This window comes from Podarcis muralis, chromosome 6, assembly GCF_964188315.1.
Source record: "Podarcis muralis chromosome 6, rPodMur119.hap1.1, whole genome shotgun sequence".
NCBI classification, from domain to species: domain Eukaryota; kingdom Metazoa; phylum Chordata; class Lepidosauria; order Squamata; family Lacertidae; genus Podarcis; species Podarcis muralis.
In genome coordinates this window covers 33810990-33838819 of record NC_135660.1, presented here as the reverse complement: position 1 = coordinate 33838819, position 27830 = coordinate 33810990, and the positions used below count along the sequence as shown (strand labels likewise).

Here is a 27830-nt window from a genome sequence, read left to right as displayed (position 1 = left end):
CAGCTTCTCAAAGCCTGGCTCTGTTGAAGTCTGACTAAAGTTGTGACAGAGGCACATATGATGAGTAAATCCATTCTGCAATACTTTTTATAGCTTTCTTTAAAAAAAAAAAGAAATAGCAGGTTGCAGTTCGACAAAGGAGACAGATGGGTGCAGGGAAACAGAAAGGAAAATGAGCTCTTAAACTATTTTCCTGCAGAAAATCACCTTCCTCCACCAACCTGCTTTTACTATCCTAGTGAAATTACTGTCATTTCTACATTCGGTCCCCCTCTGCTTCTCTTTAGGAAAGATGTGCAAGGGTTTGCAGGGGAGAAGTGAACAGGAAAGTGGTGCTTTAATGTTTCTTGGCCTCTTGCTTCACCCTCCACAGGTTCTGGATCTGAATTTGCTGGTTCTTCTTTGTTTCTATGTTAAAAGAATCATTTAAAATATGGAAGGTGGTAGAAGTGTCTAAATTGACAGAACTGATGAGACGAAGAGATAAGCAGAAATCAGAGTAAGTTTCTGTTAGCATGTTCAGCTCTAGTTAATGTATGAAGGGGTTAAGACCGTAGAGCAAGCTTTTTTCCTAGACTCAGCTAGGTCACACCCCGTCACCTCCAATGATAACCAGTTAGGAAAGTTCTTTGTTTGTTTTCTTCCTACTGCTTGTCCTCTTCCACTATGTGAACCTGACCAGGGAGCACAGGGGGTCAGTATACTTATTTGAACAAACATGGTTAAAGTGCTGTCAATCACATTATAGCCTCTTCTTCACTATTCACTTTTGTGAACATTTTTGAAGTGTTAGAATGAACAGCTGTCAGTGACCCCATGTGTTTTATCAGAATGCATACCAATACCTGAATCTTCAAGAATGTTTGGAGAAATAAAGGGTGTGAAAAGGCTGAAATGGTCTCACAGATGGAGCAGCAATATTTAAGAGACACTATATAGCAATCCTCTAATGAACAAGCACCAATTTTTTATAAGCAAATCTCCAAGCCTTCCAGCAAATTGTCACAGAACCCAGGCCCTATTTTATAACTTGTACAATTAATAACTACACACAATCAACACACCTTGGTTGGTTTGACAGTCAATGCAAAGTGGCTAAGAATGTTTTGGCTAAAGCAATTCGGGATTCGCATAAGAACCCAAAAGAAGAAGTCATGGAAAAATTGATCAAATGTAGATTGGAATATGAGAGTCTGCTCAAAAACAAGAAAGCTAAATATACAAAAAACAACAACAACCAAACCAAACCAAACCAAAACAAAACAAAACAGTGAAGGAATTAGGACTAGCAGTAATGGAGCAGAGTGAAGACAAATTCTGGGAACAACATTATTCATAAAGAGCTCTGCTTTGACCTTGAATAAGTGTCAGCTAAGGAATTGGCTCTTCTGGATAATATCCAGAAAGGACATACAACTAAGTAAAAACACCAAATTTTCCCCTTGGCATCCACTCTTGAGAACAAAGCATTTTACAGATAGTCATCTGACCAAACTCTCACCAGTTTCCTTAATAAATGCTTTTATTGAACTGTGTTCCCAAGTGATGCCAACTGCAGTCTTGGATGGCCACTACAACAGGGTCCAGTGTACAGAAAGACTTTGTATGTGTGGTCAACCTGGTGGAAGTCACTCATTCTGTTAGCCTGACCCTTATATAGAGACCCAAGAGATTGCTTTCTGAAACTGTTGTCTACACAAGCAAGCAAGTACACCCTGGCAGAAATGGTTCAGCTTTTTTTCCAGCAACAATAATAGCTTCATGACACACAGTGGGGCCCTCTATGCACTGTCTGAAAAAATATATCAGGAAAAATGAGTTAGATAAAATCACTAAATTGTTGTGGTGATTCAGAGGTTTAATCTGAAGACGTATTTGTCTTTGTTGGTGTCTCTGGTAACTTCTCTCTTTTGCCATAAATACTGGCAAACTGGATTTTAAAAAGGCAAATAAGATTAGAATTGGAGCTGTCAGAGATATACAAGGGAAACTGCGTTTTAATGCTCAGCAACTTGGCAAAGTCTTTGCAGATTTTTACATTATAGATGTATGTTCTGTATTATTTTATTAATACTATTGCTTAATACAAGTTTGCTGTGGTCTTTGGCTAGAACAATAAACTTGTGAACTGAATTGAATGAAAAATGGATGCAGTTTAGATATTAGTTTAGATATTAACAAATATAGAAATTTGCTTCTGGCAAATAAAGTTTGTCTATTTGTATTGGGTGAAGTCCAGCACAGTGCAAGCAGACTTCCACTTGGGCAATGGGACTTTCCCATCCACTCCTCCCACACAAAGCTCCTTTATGTCCCCAAATTTGTTCCAGAGGATCCAGTCCCTCAGAATAGATTCCCCCCACACTGACCTTTCCCCTTTTTATTTCCCTTTATTTTTATTTGTGGTGTTACAGGCTTTGTTTTTTATATTTTCTATATTCTTACACTTGATATTGTGTGTATATGTGTATATGACAATATTTACATCATAAGGTGGGGGTGGGGAACACAATGAAAATCGAGAAAACAGAATGAAGATTTCTGTGCCAGACTGAGTGAAAATAGACTCAGTTCCCATCTTGTAAAAGCACCAACCTGAAGGAGGAAAGTAGATTTAACATAGATGTGTAGAGTATTGAAATGTGGCTATGGAAGGTAAAGATGAAGAGCTGGTAAACTATGTGGCAAACCTAGTGTTCTCTCTCTCTCTCTCTCTCTCTCTCTCTCTCTCTCTCTCTCTCTCTCTCTCTCTCCAATGAAAGATTCCAACATGTACCAAGAGGAGAAGGAAGAAGGTTTTGGTTAGAGGTGGCAGGTCAAGAAGGCAGAGACATCTGTCTGCTGGTTGGGTTTAATATGCTGAACAATGTATGGTACTTTCTGCTTGGAGTACAAACTGGAGACATGACTGTGAGCCTGAACAAACACTCCCTTCCTACTTCAAAGTCATCGATTCATTCTAAGCAAAGAATATAATCATTGACCTTACAGTATGCATTGCATATCACATGTATAGGAAAACACTATTTTTAGGAGTACGTGCATACATTGCTAATGAGATGTGTTTTCTTGATCTGTCCTATATATTCAAGATATTTCCCTGTCCTTAAAGTAGAGTTTCTTAACTCAGGAGGAGACCATAAAGTGGCTTTTTTAGGCTGGACTTGATTTGATTAAAAAAAAAAAAGGTTTAAAAAGCAACAACAAACAGAATAGTGGGTTCCATTTTATCACCTGCTTACCAAGTAGCCAGTTATGTGAAGTGTTCTATCCTGCAAGGTGCAAGTCAGAAGTTACACGTGTTTTTCATCACAAAGAATCATACTCTTAAAAGTTTCAGAAAATTGAGGAGGAGCACAACAGAAGAGAATGAGAGAGTGACGGTCTGGCCAAGGAAATTTAGTAGCAAGAGCACTGGAGAAGGAAGGAAGGCACTAAGAATGGTAGTTTTTCCACAGGAGGGAAAGAGAGAGAAGTAAGCTCTCAAATATGCCCTATGATGGTGAGCTAGGACCCCCTCTGGACCAAAGAGCAGAGGCCAGGAAGAGTCTCAAGCCCTGCCGTCTCCTGACGTTAGAGGGAGCTGAAAACATCCCGAGGAACTGAAAACTAAGAAAGCTTCGGAAAAAGAGAAATGATCACTCACTGGTACATATACTCCCTGCATACTTTTTCTGTGCATTGCTGATCCTTTCCTAATATACATACATGTGTTATTTGTCCAGAAGTGTGCGTATCTATCTCTCTGTCTATTTCCCCTCTGAGTAGTCATTTGAACACAAGGATGAGGAACCTGTAACACTCTACATGTTGTTGGACTACAACTCCCATCATCCCTGGCCATGCTAGCTGGGGCAGATGGGAATGGGAGTCAAACAACACTTGGAGAGTCAGAGTGCACTCCCCACCCCTATTTTAATATAATTCTCTTAGGGGTGGTGCACCATGGGCGTAGCTGGGGGGTTGCGCAGCTGTAATCAAGTAAATAAATAAAAATACTTAACTGACCAATTGCATCACAGATAACTCGATTCTGCCCCCCCAACATAAAGCCTGCCCCTCCTAAAATAAATCTTGGCTATGCCTATGTGGTGTACCTGTGTCAATACAGTCATACCTTGGTTTTCAAACTCCTTGGGAGTTGAACGTTTTGGCTCCCGAATGATTGAAAACTGGGAGTGATTGTTCCGGTTTTCGAACCTTCTTTGGAACCCGAATGTGTGATGCATCTTCTGCATCTTCCAATGGGCTGCAGGTGCTTTCTGCAGCCAATCAGAAGCCGTGCCTCAGTTCCCGAATGTTTGGGAAGTCGAATGGACTTCCAGAATGGATTCCATTTGGTACCACTGTATAGTATAATGCTTAGAGTGGTGGACAAAGCTGACTTCAGGTTTGAGGGTGTCCTCATTGAAATGTCTTCTGGTGGACTCCCTCCTTTGTTGGAGGTGTGGGATATCCAGCCTCATATAAGCAATGTGCTTGAGTCTAATTAATACACGAAGGGGTTAAGACCATAGAGTAAGCTGTCCTGCTGGACTTCACTAGGTCACTGCCCCTCACCTTGGGAAGGAAGGGTTATCAAGCATTTGTTCTTCCCATTTCACCATGTGAACCCTACCACTAAAGAGGTCTAAGCCAGATGCTCCAAGTTTAGACTACATGGCTTAAGCAAGCCATCTTTGTGTTTTTATACAAATAATTTAGAAACTCTCATCACTTTGGAGCCTGTCTTATTGGGATTGATACCTCCTTTTGATAGAAAAATTACACTTGCTGATAAAGTGCCCAGTGGATCTGAAGCTCTTGTTGACCTCAGCATATTTAGTGGGTGCTCAGCTTTCACGACAATCATAGCTCACTGAGACAGAGGTCTCCTAGGCACGTTTTGAAAATGATGGCCCCAATATCTAATCACACATACCTGTTTTGGAAGGCGCCTTTACGTACAAGCTCCAAAACTGTTCTTGCTCAATGTAATATATATATAAATTAAATGGTTTCCAAAAATTAGTTTCTGAAGGTCAGCATGGGCACATGTGAAGACACAGTGAGAGATCAATAAGTGGCATTGGTTGGCAGTATTTGCTGGCACACACACACTATATATGTGTGTGTGTGTGTGTGTGTGTGTGTGTGTGGCATAATACCAAAAGTGAAACAAAATCAGACTACACTGAATCACTGAATTCTTACATACTGTTGCAGGCTAAGAGCCCCAAGACACAAGGAATTAAAAAGCAGGCTTCATTTGAGAAATTATCAGGAAACAAGCCATGCCAAGCCATTTGCCACGAGTGGTTCAGCTGCAGAAATAGACTGGAAGAAAAGAAGAATGAAGAAGGTAAATATTTAATATTTCAGTCAGGGAAAGGAGCATGCTTATCCAATCAAAACACAGAGAGAAATTCAGTGACAAAATTATATATGCGAATTTAAAAATGAAATGAAATGAAGTAAGCAAATAAAGGCATTCACGGCTATGTCCAAGTTTTGTACTGGAACTAGCGGGACTTGAATAAAAAAAATGGGGCAGTGGGGGAGGTCATTTGATGTCAGGAGGGATATTACACACACACACACACACACACACACACACACAAACCTCTCTTCATTTGAGGTTCATAGGGTGGTTTACTATAAAAAACACAAAAATACATAACAATATAACAAGCAAAAACAATAACCCTACCAAACAATTTGAAAGACCATAAATTCTTTAATTATCCAAAGGCCTGGGAGAATAGTGGTGCTTTTGCCAGGCACGAAAAGATACACAAAGATGGCACCAGGTAAGTCTCCCTTGGGAGTGCATTCCACAAAACCAGGACTTTGAATTGGGCCTGGATTGGCATTATAAGTTTATAACGTATTGCCCCAGTGAGCAACCAGGCTGCTGAATTCTGCACCAGCTAAAGTTTCCAAATGACCTCCAGAGGAGCTCCACGTATAATGCATTGCAGTAATCTAACCTAGAGGTTACCAGAGCATAGGGTACCAGCCCAACCTGATGGCAGGCATTCCATGCTGCTGAGGCCACAAGAGCCTCAAGCGACAGCAGTGGACCCAGAAGTACCTGCAAGCTGAGTCCCGTTTCTAACTGAAGTCTATCTGTCCATAGCTACCACAAGGTGATGAAATTATTGCCATATGCTTGTGTCTATGCTGCAATTTTAATGCAGCAAGTAGGTTTAAAAGCCGTATTTTTTCTTCTCTTGCTCCTAGCAAAACTGGTTAACTTAATGCAGCCCTTTTGAAATGCTGGTAGTCATAGTGAAACATTGGTAGTGTTGATTATTTTAACCAAACCAGATTGTTATATTACCTTCAAGATGCAATCCTGTGCACAGTGCATAAGTTTGCAGTGTCATAAAACTGTAATGGGTACTGTACAAGATAAATCTATAATTTCCAGTGCAATGCCATATTCTAAATATGACAATGCTTTCCTTAACAGGACATTAAATGTGGGTTTACAGTATTAAAATAAATACTGTCCTAGGAATACACCTTGTTATGATGAAATCTCAACACATCTCATGCTTTCCAGGTTTCAGGTTTCCTAATCCATCCCTACCAAGCCAGCACTGAGCTAATTTAATGACCGACCCTGGATTCAGAAAGACTTTTGTTGTTGATTTTAAGACCAAGATTAGAGCTTTTATAATTACGTAAGTGTTCTACTTCATCATGAAAAAGGTTTGTCCCTTTAGCAATGAGAAAATTAAGCAGTTATACAATGGACACTTAAACAAAAACAAGCCAGCTATAAAGGAAGCATTACTTAGGGTGCCTCCTTATAGAAGGGGCAGTGGTTTTTTCCTGGGGGGATGCAGGGGTACACGTACCCCTAAACATTTTGTGAATTTAATGGGAGAGAATCATCAGTTCTGTTGAATAGCACAGTGAATAGTCTAGTCAGTTCTGTTGCTACCCCCAATGGCGGCCTCATTTCCTGTCACTGTGTTTTCCTGAGTCTCAGATGTAATGAGAGTACTGTACCCCTTAATATTTTTTTAAGAAAAAAAAGCACTGAGAAGGGGCATTGTTGATCTTTTGGGGGGGCGGGTTGGTAAGAGAATGGGACACTGGAAATTCCAAACTTGTAATATTATTTGTCCTTCTCTCCCCCCCGCTTCAGAATGGTTTGTCATGAAATGAAATGTGAAGGTAATTCAAAACAAAGAATTGAACCACTCACTTATAATTATGATGAGAATGACTGCACATACGATACCCAGGATGATCATCATCTAGAGAGGGAGAGAGAGGGAGAGTCAGTTCAGGGGAGGAAAACAGAGAAAGGTTAGCTTTGCCTGTACATTTGCACTGGGTTTTGCCTTCTTCTACAGCTGATACTTCAGATTTCCCAGGCAACAAACATGTGCTGTAAGAAAAGTAGATCATGATCTACTCGTGAGATGTCTGGGCAACTTGCAACAGATTGCCATGGGGTTTCTGACTCCCAGTCATTTAACAATAGCTAAAACAATTAGGCTTGTCTCCCACCAAAATCAGACCGGCTAAAGGCAGAAATGCAGAAGTGAGGTTTGATATGAAAATACTGAACTCAGTTCAGGTACTGAAAAGGTGCTCTCTTCCTTAATTTGATGTGTACGACCTCCCATCTCTACCTATTTTGCACCTGATTTTTGTTGGTGGATCTTGGGGTTCAAATAAAAACACAGCTGCTGGAGCAACAGGCTGAATGTCTGGCCACCCCTGGTTTAATCTTTGCACTCATTCTTTTGGAACTATGTCCTGTTTACACCCTTGCAGTAGTAACGTTTACCTTGCAGTTTTTCCACCAGTTTTTCCTCTTCAGTTTAGCTGCACTAGTTTCAAACTGGGAGGCACCAGCTTGCAAGGCGTCCGCCCGGTTATCCAACTCCGAAAGCTTCTGGTCTCTTTCTAGTACTTTGTCCACATTGACTCGCATTATATCCACCACCTGAAATGGGCATATCAATAGCTTGTAAAACACTGGGGTGGTGACCTAGTCAGGTCTTTCCCCTCCATGCAGAGAGTGAATGTATGGATGGAGAAACAGAGAGCTATGCTCTTCATCCTTGTCCCTCCCCCCACACCGCATTTTAAAACTTGCGCAACATCCAAAAGGTGAGACTAAGCATGTTCAGACCATGGGCAAATTCATGGGCAGATGTCAGGTACGGGGCTGGGGGTAGCAGTGATGTCCTATTGCCAATTCCAATAACCCCTCTGTCTATTTGCTCTGTGCAGGAATGAGGAACAACTGAATTAGTCAAATACAAGGCAGGGATTGATGGTTTAAATGTCTTAGGCTGTGATGGAATATGCAGAAATGGCAAGACTAACTGGAAAGATCAGAAATCAGGAAGAACAAGTGTTTTTAAAAAGGGTGGAATAACTTTATTGTATACTTAAAAGGCCACTGTAGGCAGTTAAAATCGTTGGCAGGGTACAATGACACTTGCAATATGAAATGAATTTTGGTTACTATGATTATATAATGGATAATGGTAAAAGATGCAGGGAAAAAGGAAAGAAAAAAAAAGAAATGGAACCTATGGAAGGGGGGGGGAAGGAGGTCTGAAGGTTCGAAAGAACCTTGTTATTTTTATGATTTGGAATGGTTATAGTTATCGTGTATAACTTTATGTAAAACCAATAAAATTTTTATTTAAGTAAATGTCTTAGGCTGCATTTCTAATCGCACTTGCCAGGAAATAAGCCCCTTAAGTGATACTTAATTCTGAAGGAAACACCCAAAGGCTAGGGCTGTTTATTTCCATTTAGAAAGAGAAAAGAGTAGCTATATTAAATGAAGAAGCAACCAAAGCATTCTAATTTCAACTAGGTAATTTCAGCTAATGGTGAAGAAAGTGAAACACTCAAGACTTGAAAGTTTTCTTAATGAAGTACTCCAGTGTATGACAGCTGCAAATAATACCAAACGGATTCAACAGCTTGACATTTTTCACAGAAACACCCCAAACTGTAATAGTAATAGATTTTATTATGGTGTGGGTGTTTAGTGCCACCTTGAGGATATGTTTAATATGGCACCACATATTAATGGACATTTTCTAAGGATCTTTTCAGATGGACTCCCCCACTTCTCCAAATTGCAGCAAATGGACAAGAACTGTTATGTGCTTGTTCTGCGAGATCCAAATGCAACCCCCCAAATGCAATGATTCTTTTGTGGGACTATTACATTTACCCAATACCAATGCCAGTATTTTGTAGGAAACTGAGCACAGATTTTCTGTTCCCGCTGCTGCTCCCACATTGCCGCTTAATGCTGTCAGCTGACTTGGAAGCAGAGGGGGAGGGGACCCAACTGGCTTGGCTGCAGGTTTGTTCTGGGACAGGAGGCAGCTGGTGGAAATCTGGTGTTTGCTGTTAGCGTGTGTGGCTGAAATGCAAATTAGCTCTCACCTCTCTCTTTGGTCTTTGATGGTGGCAAGAAGGTGGCAGGAGATGAGAAGGTGGTCAATAAGCAGCAAGCGTTGGCCTGCTGGCTGGCTGGCTAGTGGACTGGCTCATTCACTTGTATGTGTGAGGGCGGATGCAAGTGCAGAGTAGTGAGACAGAAGTGGTGACTCAAGCAGGCATGGGGGGGAAAGCAAGCAGCAGGTTTGCAGAGGCTGGTGGGTGGCAGTGGCAGGCTGAGCTCTGAGCTCAGGGATAATAACAACAGTACAGTGGTGCCTCGCAAGACGAAATTAATTCGTTCCGCAAGTTTTGTCGTCTTGCGATTTTTCCGTCTTGCGAAGCACGGTTTCCCATAGGAATGCATTGAAAATCAATTAATGCGTTCCTATGGAAACCGACTTCAGACCAGGTCCGGGGACAGTCTGTCCCCCGACCTCTTCTGAAGGCTGGGGGGGGGGGACCAAGGGCTTTTCTTCCCACCCCCAGCATTTTTAAAAACCCCGGGACAGCGGGGGACTTCTCCGCTGTCCGGGGCGATCTTAAAATGCTGGCGGGCGGGAGCGAAGCCTCCGCTGCCGCCCGCCAGCATTTTGAAAAGCCCCGGGACAGCGGGGGACTTCTCCGCTGTCCGGGGCGATCTTAAAATGCTGGCGGGCGGGAGCGAAGCCTCCACTGCCGCCCGCCAGCATTTTAAAAAGCCCCGGGACAGCGGGGGACTTCTCCGCTGTCCCGGGGCGATTTAAAAGCCCCCGGGAAGGCAGGCAGGGGGGACAAATACTTTTGCCCCCCGCCAGCCTTCAGAAGAGGTCCAGGACCTCTTCTGAAGGTGGGTGGGGTGCGAAAGTCTTTGCTCCCCCCCGCCTGCCTTCAAAAGCCGTCCGGGACAGCGGAGAAACATGCTGCGTTTCTCTGCTCTCCCGGGAAGGCAGGCAGGGGGGACAAAGACTTTTGCCCCCCGCCGGCCTACAGAAGAGGTCCTGGACCTCTTCTGAAGGCCGACGGGGGGCGAAAGTCTTTGCTCCCCCCCGCCTGCCTTCAAAAGCCGTCCGGGATAGCGGAGAAACGAAGGCTGGCGGCGGGAGGAGGTCTCTCCGCCCGCCGCCAGCCTTCGGAGGAGGTCCGAGGACAGTGGGGAAGACGCGCTGCGCTTCCCCGCTGTCCCGGAGATTTCCCTATGGGCTTTCGTCTTGCGAAGGAAGCCCATAGGGAAATTCGTTTTGCGAAGCGCCTCCAAAACGGAAAACCCCTTCGTCTAGCGGGTTTTCCGTCTTGCGAGGCGTTCATCTTGCGGGGCACCACTGTAGTGCAAAAGGGCGGGTTGCCTGTAGTCAGTGGTCTGTGTTGCCTGATCTCGAGTCTGGACTAAGGATTCTGAGCTCCAATGTTCTGATTTGATACATGATGTCCAATCACAGAACATTTCAGGATTTGGGCCTCTGCCATTGGCCCTTGAACTCTGAGTTGTGATTTGCAGCTTGGAAGTTTAGACAGCCAATCACGTTGGGAATGGGAGTGGCCCAGGCTTTCAGAAATGTATATAAGCAGTTGATTTGCCCCTGTTACCCAGTTACGTAGTCAGTAAAGGTTCTTGCTGTTATCACTGTGTCTTGCCTCGTGGGAGCCCACCTATAGTTCATCGCCCACCCCAAGTGGGCCAAATGGGGAGGTCGCCTGTTGGGCCGGATTTGCTTCATGCGATGAAGGTTCCCCACCCCTACTTTAGTGGATTTCTTTCTTTTCTTTTTTTTAGTGGATTTCTTCCCACAAACTCCCAGTGATGTTAGCTATGTCCTGTGCATTGATGAGAGACAGTGTTTGACTCTGCTTCTTGTGTCTGACGATGCATGAAGGAGTGAGAGTTTGTGTGCCTGTCGCTTTCTTATGCCTGTCTGTGTTGTCCAAAACTGCCCCAGCTATGCCCTGTTCCGTCTTCAGCTTCTGCCTTAAACATACAAGAGCTTTTAAGGCAGATGAAAGACATAAAGGACGATGCACAGAACCTGAGACACAAGAGCTACTCAGCTGGTTGTGAATCTACACATAGATTCACAGTGCAATCCTAACCATGTCTGCTTGGAAGTATTGAATTCAGGCAGCTTACTCCCAGGTAAGCGGGGCTACGATTGCAGCCTTAGTCACTTCAAGAAACATGAAAAAGGGTAGACCACCACAATAAACAACAATGCAGAATTTGTTACATGAGTATTCACCTCGGGTCAATGACTGCACACCCTAGGTGAGTGGCATATTCAAAACTGGTACTCAACAGATGATCCAGATCACAATGCTGAAATCCACAGACCTCAACAAAGACAACTTGTGTTCAGCTCACCTCATTCACTTGAGCCTGTGTCTGCTGCAGCCTACGATTGCTGGTCACGTTGGTCTGGAGCGGAGCCCCTGCTGCACCTGGACTGGGGGCTCCTCCTGCACCTTGGGAAGGAGCTGCTGCTGACCTAAATCAGAAACCCAGCACATATTTATACCCTTGTGAAGTGAAGGACATGTGGCAGGAGTTGGTAATGCAGGTGAGCTGTGCATAAGCAAGCTGCCAGCTAGCTCTGCCGAGGCTCTTTTTATTAGCACAATATGCAAAACCGGTCAGATACATTTTGGACTGTGACCTTTACCCATCTTCCAGTCCCGAGATCGAGGGGTGGTACAAAGTTATTTTGGCACCTGTTTCCACCACGTCATTTCCCCCTTGAACAATGTATGAAGGAGACAAAGGTCACAGACAGGGCACGGCAGACCACTGAGAAAGCCAAAGGTTAGATAGAGGGCATGATGTTCAGACAGCTGTGGCTTGTCTGCAGGTGGAAGTGTGCTCCACACCTGGCGATCATTCCTTCACCCTTGTATGATATGGCTTACATCCTAACCAACGTTCCACTGGCAGGAGCATCACGCAATGTTGTATTTTTCTCTGATTGCTAAGTTACAGTTCTGAGAAACTCGGAACAAGCTACAGTGCTCAGAATTCTTTGAGGGGAAAGGATGTGCTTCAAATGTGCTTTAAAGACATAGAGTACACCCAGCCAACCCTACTCTCTTCCCCCAGAATGCTGGCTATGGAAGTATCACTGCTTGCCACTGCCTTTAAGACATGATTGAGCACATCTCTCTTAATTTGAGGGCCATATTGTGTCATTAGCAACTTTCTGGGGACCACACATACCCTCCAATATTTATCGGATGAAAATCAGGATGTCCTATTTCATCATCATCGTCATCATCATTATACCCTGCTCATCTGACTGGGTTGGCACAGCCACTCTGGGTGGCTTCCAACATATAGAAAAACATAATAAAACATCAAACATGTTAAAACCTCCCAATACAGGACTGCCTTCAGATGCCTTCTAAAGGTTGTATAGTTACTTATCTCCTTGGCTCAGGGGTTGCATAACTCCATACCCTCCATACCAACATGCCTCAAAAGTCACAGACTGTGGCATGGAAGCATCTGAGCACACCATCTTGTCGAAGGGAACCACATGCAGGCCACTTTGGTTTCTAGGATGAATGTAAGGCAAGATGTAAATTTGGTTTCTAGGATGAATGTAAAGCTGTTGGAGGATGGATGGCAGCTAACAGATTGAGGTTGAATCCTGACAAGACAGAAGTACTGTTTTGGGGGGACAGGGGGCGGGCGGGTGTGGGGGATTCCCTGGTCCTGAATGGGGTAACTGTGCCCCTGAAGGACCAGGTGCGCAGCCTGGGAGTCATTTTGGACTCACAGCTGTCCATGGAGGCACAGGTTAATTCTGTGTCCAGGGCAGCTGTCTACCAGCACCTGGTACGCAGGCTAAGACCCTACCTGCCCGCGGACTGTCTTGCCAGAGTGGTGCATGCTCTAGTTATCTCCCGCTTGGACTACTGCAACGCGCTCTACGTGGGGCTACCTTTGAAGGTGACCCAGAAACTGCAATTTATCCAGAATGCGGCAGCTAGACTGGTGACTGGGAGTGGCCGCCGGGACCACATAACACCGGTTCTGAGAGATCTGCATTGGCTCCCAGTACGTTTCCGAGCACAATTCAAAGTGTTGGTGCTGACCTTTAAAGCCCTAAACGGCCTCGGTCCAGTATACCTGAAGGAGCGTCTCCACCCCCATCGTTCAGCCCGGACACTGAGATCCAGCGCCGAGGGCCTTCTGGCGGTTCCCTCATTGCGAGAAGTAAGGTTACAGGGAACCAGGCAGAGGGCCTTCTCGGTAGTGGCGCCTGCCCTGTGGAACGCCCTCCCAGCAGATGTCAAAGCAATAAACAACTATTTTACTTTTAAAAGTCACCTGAAGGCAGCCCTCTTTAGGGAAGTTTTTAATGTTTGATGCTGTACTGTTTTTAATATTCAGTTGGAAGCCGCCCAGAGTGGCTGGGGAAACCCAGCCAGATGGGCGGGGTATAAATAAATTATTATTATTATTATTATTATTATTATTATTATTATTATTATTATTAATGTAAGGGGGGGAATATATAAATGTGGCTAGGGCCAGAGGCAAAAATATGATGGTGCAATTAATTTGAAGCTCTGCCTGTGTATAGTAGGCTATGTTCGAGCCACACAAAAGTCTTCGGTTTCTATTCCTCTCCCCACAACATTCATATCTATCTCTCCATTCTCTGTCCAGGCAAGGAAGAGACAACCTCACAGTTCAAGGCACATTCCAGCCTGAAGAAGGGGGGGAAATCCCTCAAGGAAGGTGAGAAGCAGGGCTGGGTTGGGTTGGATGCCTGTGGTAGCCAGGGCCAGACTGAAAGTAGTGGTACCAATAAAAGTGACTCTTACTTTAGCCTGATAAGGCTACATTTCAGCCACACCTAAGTCAGAGGTTCTACATGCACTCATTGTTTTCCATCCAGGCAAGTAAGAGGCATTTTCACAGTTGAAGGACAAATTCCAGTCAGAATTTTGCACACTGAAGAGAGACCCAGGCATGTCACATCCCATTTCCCCTCATGGGGTGCAATGGAAAGTGCTTGAAAAAGGTTCCTCAACTTTGTCCTAGGGCATCACTGTCCCATGTATAAATCTAGGAATGCACAAGGCAACTATTTGCACAGTTTCAGGCCTGGAAGTTTAGTGCTTTAACCATTGATCTGCGCCACCTCCCTTTGTTGATCCGTATTTCACATTCGAGGTCAGCTTCCTAAGGTTTGTAAAGAATGAAAACAAAACTGAAACATTGATATACGAATGAGAGGAAATTGGCATTTGTTTCTGTTCAAATGAATCCACAAGGCAAGTCTTTTCTTTCCAGGAGCCTGTTTTTTATTACCAAAAACACTCCTTTGGAGGTTTCCTGACAGATCCAATCTGTACTGGTGGCTGAACATCGGCCAGCAAGTCTTCCTCACGCCCACTGGCCTGACAGTTCCTAATGATTCCTTCCTCCCACACTCCTGTGACTCACTGTCCTTTCTGAAAGGTCCCTTGTCATTTAATCCCATAGGGAGACAGCCAACCTCCTCTAGAAGTGCCAAAGAAATCCCTGGGAATGAAGCAAAATGCAAAAATGAAACAGCATATAACAGCAAATGATTAGGGATGGGATGAAAACTGATTCAGGTTGCATGAATCAAGAAGGGGGTTGCATGGAATTCTGCCAAGCTGAGCAGGATTCCTCCCCCTGCTGCCACAATTATTTTGAGGAAGGAATGTGCTTTAAATATGTGGTGGGTACACAGCCTAATAGTGTGTTATTAGGGTATATTACAAGGCAGCCAGTGAGTGCCTCTAGAGCTCCTGGAATCTTTCACCTCTCACTTTGAAAACTATAGGCACAGAGCAGGATTAGTCCCTAGGAAACTACAAAGGGGCCAGGAAGTGTGTGGTGTTTCACCCTCTGTTTGTTTGTGTGCTGCTGTTATAATCTATTGTTTTAACTATGAATTTATTGTTCTGCTGCATGCCTATAACTCATTACTGACAGTGGTTGCCATCTATGGTAGCGCAGAGTCTATCAGTTGGCTGCCAACATTGCAATGATTGATCATACAGCATATAACGACATTAGTAACACTGCCTACTACCAAAGACACATTGCCATGCTGTGAGAAATGAAGATCAGTTTGTAAGAGGCTTTGCAGTGGGTTTATATGCAAGCTGAGAGGCTTGCAAATGCCTCGGTAAAGGTAAAAGGTAAAGGACCCCTGGACAGTTAAGTCCAGTCAAAGGAAACTATGGGGTGCAGTGCTCATCTCACTTCAGGCCGAGGGAGCCGGCATTTGTCCACAGACAGCTTTCTGGGTCATGTGGCCAGCATGACTAAACCACTTCTGGCACAACAGAACACTGTGACAAGTGCCAGAGCACACAGAAACACCCTTTACCTTCCCACCACAGTGGTACCTATTTATCTGCTTTCACTGGCGTGCTTTCAGACTGCTAGGTTTGCAGGAGCTGGGACAGAGCAATGGGAGCTCACCCCATCAGGGGGTTTCAAACCGCCAACCTTTGGATCAGCAAGCCCAAGAGGCTCAGTGGTTTAAACCACAGCACCACCCGCATCCCTGCAATTGTGAATGCCTACATGCTTGTGAATGCCTGCATGCTGCAGAATGTCTACAATTCAAGCCGGCAGATGACTTATCCAGAAAAAAAAATATTTTAAATAGAGTGGTGCAGCAAAGAATAAGTGATGTTCTGAGATGTGACTTCTAAAGCTGATCTGAATATTCCTCACAAAATTGCAATCTATTAATTTATTATTTGCTTCCAAATAGGTGCCTCATTAGGGCAGCTCCATGCATTATGATTGTTTCTAATGTTTGACATTTGCTGTGTTTTTATTATGTTTGAAGCCACCCAGAGTGTCTGATGGGTAGGGTATTAATAAATGATGATGATGATGATGATGATGATGATGATGATGATGATGATAAAATAGAAAGGGTCTTCTCCATGGTGGCACCCCAATTTACTGCTCTCCCCAGGGAGGATAGGATTGGTGGGAGGGGGGCCTCACAGCATTAACACTCCTATAGATCTTGCTTCCCCAGTAGGTTTCCAGGGATCTCTAAGCCAAGCACAGAGCACCACATGTGTCCCCAGCTTCCAGTATTAGCATTAGCTCCCATTGTTCTCCATCTTACAATGATGGGCATCCAGCCAGGAGAGGTGGAGAAAATTGTCTTTAAGGCAACAGAGCGCACACTTTCAAAATGTGAATAATGGAAACTTAGCTGAGCAGCTAAGACCATCATCTTGATAAAAGAACCAGTCTGCCAAGTTTCCTCTTATAGACTCTACTCTCACAGGTACAGGATCACAGGCGTGGAAGATTCCTGTTGCATCATCCAGACCCAACTCCCTAAACTAGTGGATTTATTACCTGCCATCCCATCTACCAGATCTTTCTTCAAGCCAGACTGAGTCAGAAGGTAGCATTTGCTCACCTTGAATCTGCAACGAACACATCTGACAAGCACCAAGATGAATCACTTCTGTATGTTAGCACTTAGTAATATTCACACAGCAGAAGGAAGACCTATTGCGGTATAAGGTCCATAAATTTGTTTCCTTTTTTAAGTTGCATAGTTTGGATGATGGAATATATTACTCAGACCGGATCTTCTTGGACCCCATGTGAGGAACACACCTGTTCTGCCACTAGCCTAAGTCTCCTTGAAACCTTTTCTACAGGTCAGTAAATTGTGGCTAACTCATAAGCATGGGAACTCTTTTCCTACCTTGTGATCAAAGAGACCACACCATTGTAAAGGTAAAGGTAAAGGGACCCCTGGCCCTAATGGTCCAGTCGTGACCGACTCTGGGATTGCGGCGCTCATCTCGCTTTATTGGCCGAGGGAGTCGGCGTACAGCTTCCGGGTCATGTGGCCAGCATGACTAAGCCGCTTCTGGCGAAGCAGCGCAGCGCATGGAAACGCTGTTTACCTTCCCGCCGGAGCGGTACCTCTTTATCTACTTGCACTTTGACATGCTTTCGAACTGCTAGGTTGGCAGGAGCAGGGACCGAGCAACGGGAGCTCACCCCGTCATGGGGATTCAAACCGCCGACCTTCTGATCGGCAAGCCCTAGGCTCTGTGGTTTAACCCACAGCGCCACCCGCGTCCCCACAGCGCCACACCATTGTAATAAATGCTACATAATACTGTTACGTGCCACCCCAATCTCTGAACAGTGAGAGATTCCAGGGGTACCAGGGGCTTAGCAGGCTCTGTGTTTCCTTTTGGACAGTGAGAGATTGTCTTCATGATATATGGTTTATTTACACATATATACAACCTGAGCCCACAATGGAGGGGTTATAGCATTACACCCACAAGAGGGTCCTGTGTCTCTCTCATGGCTGCCACATTGGATCCAAAACTGCCAGCCCCCATTGTGCTCTGGCCCCACTTTCTCCAACTCGCAAGCAAAAAGCCACTCTCCTCTGCAGGCACTCTCACTGCGCTGCTGAGAAGGATTTATTTCCCTCCAAGGAAACAGCCCCCTCCCCGAAAACGTTTCACAGTATTTTACAAATTGATTGTGCTTTTCATAAAAACAGGGTCCCAAATGAGCACAAGCAGTGTGCAAAATATTGCAACATGTTGCTGGATAAGACGGATTGCCGTTGTCGGCCGATCAGCACTGAGCACAACTGTCTCTACAGCAAAATGGCAAAATCCATAAAGGTGGGGAAAGCTGGATTTGCCTAGACCAGGCATAAGACTGACCGATGTTGTTGGACTCCAGTCCTCATGAGTAGAGCTGGCCTACCCATGAGGCAAGGTGAGGTTTCAGTCCGCAGGAGCCACAGGGGCAGCAGAACCAGCCTCCAAACTACGCATTGCCCACTGCTGCTGCCACTGCAGTGGCAACGATGGCTGTGGCATACTCCTTGGAGGCCAGGTGTCAAAGTCACTCCATACTCAAAGGAATGCACACAGCAGACAGTTAACTCTTTATTGTCAAGCTGGCACTTACAGTCATTCTGTGGCTCCGAATACCCACACACGCCAGTCTAGGATCTAGGCCAGGGGTCGGCAAGGCTTACCAGGCATGGGCCAGATCACTCCTGCAGAGATTCTCTGTGGGCCGGACCGGTGCAGCGGGACACTTGAAATCGTGTCTTTGCATGCCCAGACACCAAACATTGCACCTGTGCAGGCATGATTTCCAGCTTCTGGGCATGCGCAGAAGTGATTTCCAGAGCCGCGGAAGAGAGTCCCTGTGCCGTGCTGCACTGGTTTAGCACAGTGCACGGGGACTAGCCGAGTGAGTGGCTCAGTTTGGGGGCGGCTCATGGGCCGGTTAAGCAGCCCTCATGGGCAGCTTCTGGCCCATGGGCCTTAGGTTGCCGACCTCTGATCTAGGCAGCTATTCCCATGCCTGCGCTCTATGGAGCAGCTGCAGCAACAGGGGCCACTCCCCCTCCACCAGTTTAGGTAGCTCCTCCCGATGGGCTGTGTGTGTACAGCCAGAGACTACGCCTGTGTGGAAGTTGCCTCTGCTCTTCCCACTTCAATTTTCTCATGTTTCTGAATGACAGTGGTGCAGGAGAGGGTGGGGAAGCACCTAGCCCTTCACATGCCTGACCCACCTCTTCCTCCTCTTCTTCCAGCCCATCCTGTGCTCCACCCTCCAGCTCTGAAGCTTCCCCTGCCTCTGACTCTTGCATCCTGATTGGTACAGGTCACCACAAATCACTGGCCAGAACTCACCATGGGCACTTCCTTTGTTCTCTTACAAAGGCAATGGAGCCCATTTGAGAGGTGCCGGAACTGAGTTCTGGTGAGTTCCAGCTGGGAAAAAAGCCCTTCCCATGACTGTTAAAGTGATATAAGAGTGCTTTAAACATCTGGTGTCGATATGCCCACAGGGTACACAGTCTAGTCAAGCCCTATTTATTTATTAAATTTCCATACTGCCCTTCATCCAAGGTTTTTTCCTAATAAAGGTGAGTGGAACAAAATTTAAAGGGTGGGTTTTCGAGGGGTTGAAAATGTGGGCAGTTTTCAATACGTACTTGACAAAATTACTTTTTGCATCAACGATTTCTAGATTTATTCTCCAGGGCATGCACAGAAGCTAAGAATAATCAAGTGCAAATTGTTTGGGGAAAAAGCATTCAGATGCCGTTTAAAACAGCAACAAGGAAGCATGCAGTAGCCTGTTATAACTATATCTTTATGCTCATGAAGATGCACACGCAGTCATCTAAAACTGTGTGATACGAAGACTTCCTGTCCCTGTGAAGCAAAAGTGTTGGTACAAGCAGTGAATATATTTACGCCAAGGATTGTCACACATTTTGCACAGCACGTAAAAACGTTTTCATCTGTGATACGTACTTGCTGATCTTTCTCCCTTAAAAATGATTATTCACACCATTAACCACTGACCAACCACAATCACAGGAGAGTACCAATAAAACCAGATACTTGCTTATCATTTCCAGTCCCTAAACTTGGCATACTTTTAGTAAACACTGCCAATTAAGGATGTGTGAAAACACACAGGAGGAATTCTATTTCTATGCCTGTTTTCCCAAGTCTAACAAATCTTAACATACAGTGCATATCTGGAGGTGAAAAAAGAGGGGAGGGGACACAAAAATACTAGGGAAAGGAGAGGGGAAAAACACAGGTCAGGAACTTCTGGAGGCCAAAGATTACGGTCAGGGGCAGTCATGCTTCTGAATACCAGTTGCTGGAAACCACAGAAGGGGAGAATGATCTTGTGCTCAGGTCCAGTTTGCAGGTTTCCTCCAGGCATCTGGTTGGCCACAGTCAGAACAGGATGCTGAACTAGATGGGCCACTGACTTGATTCAGCAGGCTCATCGTATGTTCCCCACCGCTAATGTATAGGATGGTAGCCTTAGTGTTACTTGTTTTGTTCATCCATCCTGCATCACAGGTTTACCATTAAAAGCTTCAAGCATTAATACTCCCAAAGAGGCACTGGGAAAGGAAATCACTATCACTTCTCCATTTGTGGTGCACAGATCTACCTTTCAGAGACTGATGGGGCAAGGCAGGGCCTGGTAAAGTCTTCCCCTCTCCACAACCTTATGATTTTATGAAGTGAACGATAAGTAGCAAGCATTGGCAGCTATCCTTGTTGGTCTGCCCAAGACATTCTGTTGCCTGAGACAAAGGACCATCCCCTTACACACCCTCCACATTCAATACACACCCTCCACATTCAATACACACCCTCCACATTCAATACACACCCTCCACATTCAATCCAAACTGCTAATTGAATCTTACTTCAACCCTGTCAACAGGACAGCATGCTTCAACACACCTGAGGGCAGGAGGGCAACTTAGGGAGCACTGGGCAGCCCCCTGTATGGAATCCGCAGTTGTGCCCTCCAATGCTTATGCTTCATCACTGGCTTCCCACCCTCCAGTACCTGCTGCCTGAGGCAACTGTGTTGCTTACCCTAATGGTAGGGGTGTATGTGTGTGTAGGAGGTAGAATAAGCCTCCTGCAAAGCTGAGGGCTGAATAATCTTCTGCACTGTCCACGATCATTTGTAAACTACTTAACAGACATCCGGCAAGGGACGCGGGTGGCGCTGTGGGTAAAACCTCAGTGCCTAGGATTTGCCGATCGCATGGTCGGCGGTTCGAATCCCCGCGGCGGGGTGAGCTCCTGTCTTTCGGTCCCAGCTCCTGCCCACCTAGCAGTTCGAAAGCACCCTTAAGTGCAAGTAGATAAATAGGTACCGCTTTATAGCGGGAAGGTAAACGGCGTTTCCGTGTGCTGCGCTGGTGCTGGCTCGCCAGAGCAGCTTCGTCACGCTGGCCACGTGACCCGGAAGTGTCTCCGGACAGCGCTGGCCCCCGGCCTCTTAAGTGAGATGGGCGCACAACCCTAGAGTCGGACACGACTGGCCCGTATGGACAGGGGTACCTTTACCTTTAACAGACATCCAGGAATGGAAGAGTAGTGAACAGTAAGTGTTGAATCAGTAGTGTTGACTCATCATCCTCTACAGGTAGATAAAACAAAGGGAGGAGGGTAAGTCATTTCCTGGCATGAGACTATAACAACAGAATGTTCCATTTTATCTATATGCTGCCATTAAAACCTGCGTTACCCCTGCAATCAGGCAATGTGCAAAAGCTAAAAGCGCATGAAACCCACACCAGTAAAAAAGATTCTGTTGTTATCCAGGTGTAACAATGGAAGACAATGCATCTGCAGGGTGACAGAAGGCCAGGATGCCAGGAACAGAAGGTCATTCAATCAGTGACTCATTCCCTGGGAAGCACTTACAACAGAGATGACTGCAACCAGTGATGCTGTCAAGTGAGACAGGGGACCAGTATGACGCACTGAGTCAGGTCCCAGCACACCCATCTTTGACTCCCACTCACCCATGACATTTCCAATATGATCCTTTGGCGGTAACATTTCCAGTTGGTGGCTTGCTTACGGAAGTCCCAAAGGCTTCCAAATGTTTCTTTATCTAATTTTAAAAGATTGTAAACATGCTTTGATGTTATCAAGGTATCTGATGATGTGAGACTTGCCCTTTCATACAGAACAACCCAATAAGCAACATGTGGTGGTGCAGGGAGATGGTCATCCCTTCTATTTCCCATGTTCAAAGGCAAGTGCCGGTACTGATGTAGTCAAAATGGCCATTCTAACTTTTTCTCCCCCTCGAAGCAGTGTTTGGATGACACACACATTTTGACATCTCTTCATTGATGATTCAAAGCTGTATGATTGCGAGCACCAATCAACATTCTGGCACCTGCAAATTGAATCAATTCAGATTTCTAAACTGTCTTCAGAGGCGTTTCAGACAGGGTGCATGTGCTTACAGCATGAATGGCCAAAGCCAGGTACATCTTGTCCAGGAAAGTGTGCAGCTGGTGCACCAACTGAAGCCAGTAAAAAATGTTCCTAGTCACTATGACCAAGGCTGACATCAAGGGTCACCATGGCTGGGCATCTAAAAATCAACTAGAGGTTCAAGCTTAGATCTCGCTTGGGCCAGAATGGGGATTAAACTGAAGACCTGCTTCATGCAACGTGAATGTTCTACCTAGAGTACCAGTTTCTCCTATCTAATATCTTGTTGGAACTTCCTACTTCCAGCAGGCTTCTGGAGACTGTTTTTAAGGAAAAGGCTGGTGTTGTGATGTTTTCATTGCAATGATCTGTTTGTTTTAATAGCTCATATATATGCGTGTATGTGTGTGTGTGTGTGTGTGTTCTATTAATGTTTAATTGCTTCCCCTCCCCCAATGTTTTTGGCAGCTTCTATTTTAGCTGTAAGCCGCCCTGAGTCCCCTGTCAGGTTTTTGTGTGTGACTTTGTTTTGAATAAATATGGAAGTACTAGAAAACACACAAAGCAAGATAAATATAGAAGGCCTATTAGTACAGTTTATGTAATGTGGCAGCAGGAAATTGTTGCATTAATCACCAAAGAACAGCCCACGCAAATAAAGGTATTTGACGTCATCCTGCCTACTTGCATACACACAGCTAGGCAACACAGCAGCAATAGCAGTGAACTGCAGGGCAAGTTTATAAATGCTGGAAAGATACAAGGTGCCACATCAAACCAAGCAGTGTCTGGGAAGAATAGCTGCACAGTTAAATGAGTTTTATTTTAAATCAAAGAAAAAGAAAAATATCTTAAGTTATGTGTTTGTTTAATAAGAATTATCCAAGCAAATCAGGATAATTGATTAAGAAACTGATTGCCTGAAGGGGCTGATAGCCAACATCAAATTTTGTGTGGATGCTGTCAGTGGCTTTACTCTTCAATAATCTAGGTCTAGGCAATCAATTTTCTCCTTAGCTCCTTGGGGATAGATCAGTGACATACAGTATATAATGTTGTTAAATGCTTTTTTCCCTTATGAGACATGCAGAGCAAGCTTACACATGTCTACTGAGAAGTAAGTCCTGTTGTGTTCAATGGAGCTTACTCTAAGGTATGGGTGCACAGGAGCGAAGCTTCAGGCATGACTAACTTTAGATGAATCATGCCCAATATCTTGCCATACGTATGGAAGAAGGAAAGCATTTCTAATGGTATGTAAATGTGAAACAATTCAGTTATGATGTACCTATTCAGAACGGCAGGATCTGTGAATCTCTTAAAAGGCAAGCATAAGTATTTACTACATGCCACTATTTTAGGACGCTGGGTGTTGAAAGCCAGACTGTGCAAACATATGTACAATTAGCTTTGTAAAATCTACAGCCCTCTGAGAATTAGCATGGTATCCAAACTTGAAATTTGCTTGTGTGTGTAGAAATGAGCCGAATGTACAAAGGTATTTTTTAGTTTGCTCAGTTATCTCTGGTCCCACCCACAATAGGGAAGTGCCCTCAGAAGCTTGCCTGGAAGGTTTCATGTGGCCCTCAGAATGAAAAATGTCCCCCATATTGGTTCTAAAGTAAATCTAACAGGGCTATAGCTTCTGGGAGCACCTTACCTGGGGGTAGGTGCTATTCACGTAATAACAGGGGGCAACTACAGCCTAGTGGCTTGTCTTGGGTAAGGTGTTTCCTATCCACTTCACTCTGCAATAGAGCAGGGGTGGAGGGCTTCATTTTCTTCAGATAATCTGTTAGGAGCCACATGCCAGTGGAGGGTGAGCAGAAAGCAGAGGTGGGCAGAACCAGTGCAAAAAACATTTCCCCTCCCTCCCTCTGGCACTCCTCCTCTCTATCTCAATCACCCTTCCCCATCAGTCAATGGACTGCTGGAAGAGCACAGGTCAGGGCTGTCATATGCTTGACCTGCTCATTTACTGATGACCTTTGAAATCAGCCCAGGGTAGCCAGGCCCTGCATGGGAGACCTTGCAAATGTTCCAAAGCCTTTACTTGCTCCCTGCCTGGTGGGCACACCCACTGATGAATGGGTTCTTTTGTATCTGCTTGGCTCCAAGCACTGATCTATGTTTCCATGGGCAGCCTTGGCTTGGCTTGGCTTGGCTTGGCATGAGATGAATCTCTGGAGCTTGGAGGTATCTGGGAATAAAAAGCTGGCATCATGCAGCCACATTCTATTTTCAGGTGAGCTTGACCTAGAGAAAAACCAGCTCATATTTATCCCATAGCTTCAGAACATGCCTAACTGGTAATGTAACTCATATTTACAGTGACAAACTGGATACTCATTCTTTCATATTTTTTGTAGTGGTTTGATAAGTGCTACTGAGTGGCATGTTGCCTGTGTTCTGGAGCAATCAACACAACTGTGTCTATATGGGCTAGCTTTGCATAGATTCACTGGCCTTAATAATTTCATTCCAGTTTATATCTGTCTATAAATATTGATGTCCATAATATGAATGAAATATGTGAAAACCAGAAAATAGATTTAACAACTGTCATCATTCAGTAAAGTTCTCTGCCATGGGTTCCTACTATCTTTCCAAAACATTTCAATACATATTAAATAGAGGATGTTCTGATAGGAGGTGGAACTTAACAACATCTGGAAGGCCACAGGCTTCACATCCCTGCTGTAACATTGCTTAAATAAGAATGTTAGAAACACAACACAGAAAGCTATTGAAGATTTAGAGACCTGAGTAGATCATAAAGTCTTGTTTCCATAATAGTAATGAGTATCCTACTCTGTGTCTGAGAAGAAGTGTGAACATATTTTTCAGCACAAATGACCATCTAGGGCAGGGATGGGTTATCTCAGGCTTGAGGATTGAATGCCACCCTCCAGACCTTACAATCTAGTCCTTGGGACTCTGCCCAGCCCAGCCCAGCTGTCCTGCTTGAGTGACCCTGCATGGCTGGAATGTACCTTGAACTCTAATAACTCTTCTTGTTTGCCTGGATGGAGAAGGAATGTGAGCATGTACAGAAACTAGCCTACTGCACAAAGGTAAAATTCACACTTGTGGCTCCACCCACTTTTGCCTCTGGTCCCACCCGCCACTGACATGTGGCCTCCAGAGGGTTGCCCAGAAGGGAATGTGTCCCTCAAGCTGGAACAGTTTCCCCACCCTGATATAGGTCGATTCACAGGAGGCCAGTGGATATAGAAACACAAAGTAGATACAAAGTCCCTGCGTCCCTGAGTCCATCTGCAATTACTTTCCCTCCTCCTCCTTGTGAGAAACACACCAACTCTCATGGTCTGAAGACTCTGCAGGTCAACAGACAGACTGCTTGTGAACTGGCATCTTCAATATCAGCCAACCCCTATGTCTTTTTGCCCTTTCTCTCTGGTGAGAAAAGCCTGGAACCTAAAGTGTGTCACCCTCTGCCAGGAGCCCAAAGCTACTGCCCCCAGCCTTGATACCCATAATTATATTACAGTGTGGCTTTAAATTCTAAGCTGCTTTGGGAGACAATCTTGGCTGAAAAGCAGTGTGTAAATATAATAAATAATATAATATAAAGAAATGACCTATATCAAGTCGGGCTAATAGCCTGTCTGTCTAGTACTGCCTGCCCTGCATGGTTGCGGTTTTCTTTGTTTTTGTTTCATTGAAGTCCTTTGCTGAATATGCCAGAGACCAGGATGAAGCCAAGATATTGTGCAGGTAAAGTATGTGTTAGACCACTTCATTGCAGCTCTCCCTAGAGAGGAAGGTTCTGGGTAAATTACTGTCAGCTGCAAAGCAAGATGGTCCTCTGATTGCTCCTTCCTACTGCTAGCTTAAAGCTTTCAGTCCACAAGGAGGCAGGTAAGAAATTTTCACACACCTCAGTGTGGACTACTTGGCTCACCCATTGCTAAAATGAAGGCATCAGACCACTGTTTTGCTGTACATCAAGCTGAAATATGTATTGGAGATGTGTCTTAATCAGAATCAGAATACTGAGTATTTCCAGCCCTCTCTTTACCAACATATATCTTGTAATGTAACCTCAGAAAAGTATATTGCCTACTGAACTGCCAGTTATTGCTACCTTCAAGTGCCTATATGTCCAATGCTAAATCAAGGGTGAGCTCCTCCTTTACTTTAGTGGAGTTCTATTACAGCCTCATTCACCACTCAGCTATACCTCATAAAGCACAAATGGAGGTTTTCTGTTCCACGGTAATCCCCTTCTGCTATTCAGAACAAAATACAGAATAAAAAGCCATCGCACAAAAGCTCAAATCGCAACTTTTCATGGTTCCTAAGCAGGCATGAACTTTCCGGGGACTGTGTTGGCTTTCCTAAATAGAAACGCTCCCGAGGTCCAAGTTTCCTCACTTTCTACTGCAAGCAGAAGCCTATGTGGGGCTTGGAGTGTCCCCGCAAAGGAATCTCGACCCCTCGAAGCCTTGTAGCCCTCCTGTAGTTGTAGAGGAAGGAACACGCCCATAGCTCAAGCTGAGTAGTCGGAGTTTTTCAGCACCACAGCTGCCGGACAGCGCCCGAGCGCCGCTTCGACATCACCCGCGTTCGGGAGCCCCCACAGAAAGCCCATCGGCGCTGGTAGGGCGAACCTTTTAAAGACAAAACCAAATAGGCGATACTCACATTGTTCCCCTTTTTATAGTCTCGGCTTTCCCTTTCTCTCTCTCAGTCGCCAGCAAAGATGGCTTTCCAGTTCTCCTTCTGATGCAAACAGCCTCTTAGAATTGTAGGCACTGTTGCTGAGGCGAAGGCACAAGCTACTGAGCATGTCTGCACCTCATCGCTCCCACCCGCGAAGACGAGGAGTCAGTGCGCCGCTTTCCACCTTCTGTATCAGTGGCAGTCCCAGGGCAGCCGGCAGGGGTGGAGTTCTGAATCCCCCTCCTGCCTGGAAAGAAAGAACGAAGCGTAGCGTTGGTAAAGAGGGCTAAGCATTGAAAAGCCAACATCTCTTTTATTTCTTACATTTGAATCCCAGCTTTCCTCCAATGAGTTCAGGGCTCCTCCTTTCCTCTCTCACAACAACCCTGTGAGGTTCGGCTGAGAGAGACCGTGACTAGCCCTAGATCACCCAGGGAGCGGACTTGAACTTGAGTCCCCCCCCCCCCCCCAGTTCTGCACAATGCCCTAATGCAGCCTTTCTCAACCTTGGGTCCCCAGATGTTGTTGAAGTGCAACTCCCATCACCCCTAGCTAGCAAGGCCAGAGCTCAGGGATGATGGGAGTTGTAGTCCAACAACATCTGAGGACCCACAGGTTGAGAACCACTGCCTAATGGTTAGAGTCTAACTAGTAGAGCACCCTGGCATGACAGAGTTACACTTTGTGAATTCCAACTATTTGACCCAGATTACAAAAATGTCCTGTGCAACAAGCACATGACTGTTATATGATGTTGCCAGCTTTTGGGCCAGTCCCTGGTTGCTGTGTCTTTAACAGCAGCAACTAGTGGTGTTTATCTTCATGCTGTGAAAAGCTTCACCTTTGGAAGATGCAGAAAGCACTTGCAACATAGGCTTCAAAGGAAGGGTCAGCCCATCATTCTACTTGGATGCCCCGAGAGTGTAGGGTCCAGTTTTGAATGGGGTTTTGTTAAAGAA

The 27830-nt window shown here is 45.1% G+C and overlaps 1 protein-coding gene across 1 annotated transcript; it reads right to left on the bottom strand.

Moving 5' to 3' along the window:
• Positions 1-407: 407 nt before the first annotated feature.
• Positions 408-27095, bottom strand: LOC114596741 (vesicle-associated membrane protein 3-like). Its single transcript, XM_028728478.2, has 5 exons — positions 26854-27095; positions 11750-11873; positions 7790-7948; positions 7199-7250; positions 408-5316 (listed from the first exon to the last, which is right to left on the bottom strand). Coding segments are annotated over exons 1-5 (354 nt in total). The 5' UTR covers positions 26856-27095; the 3' UTR covers positions 408-5299.
• Positions 27096-27830: the final 735 nt, after the last annotated feature.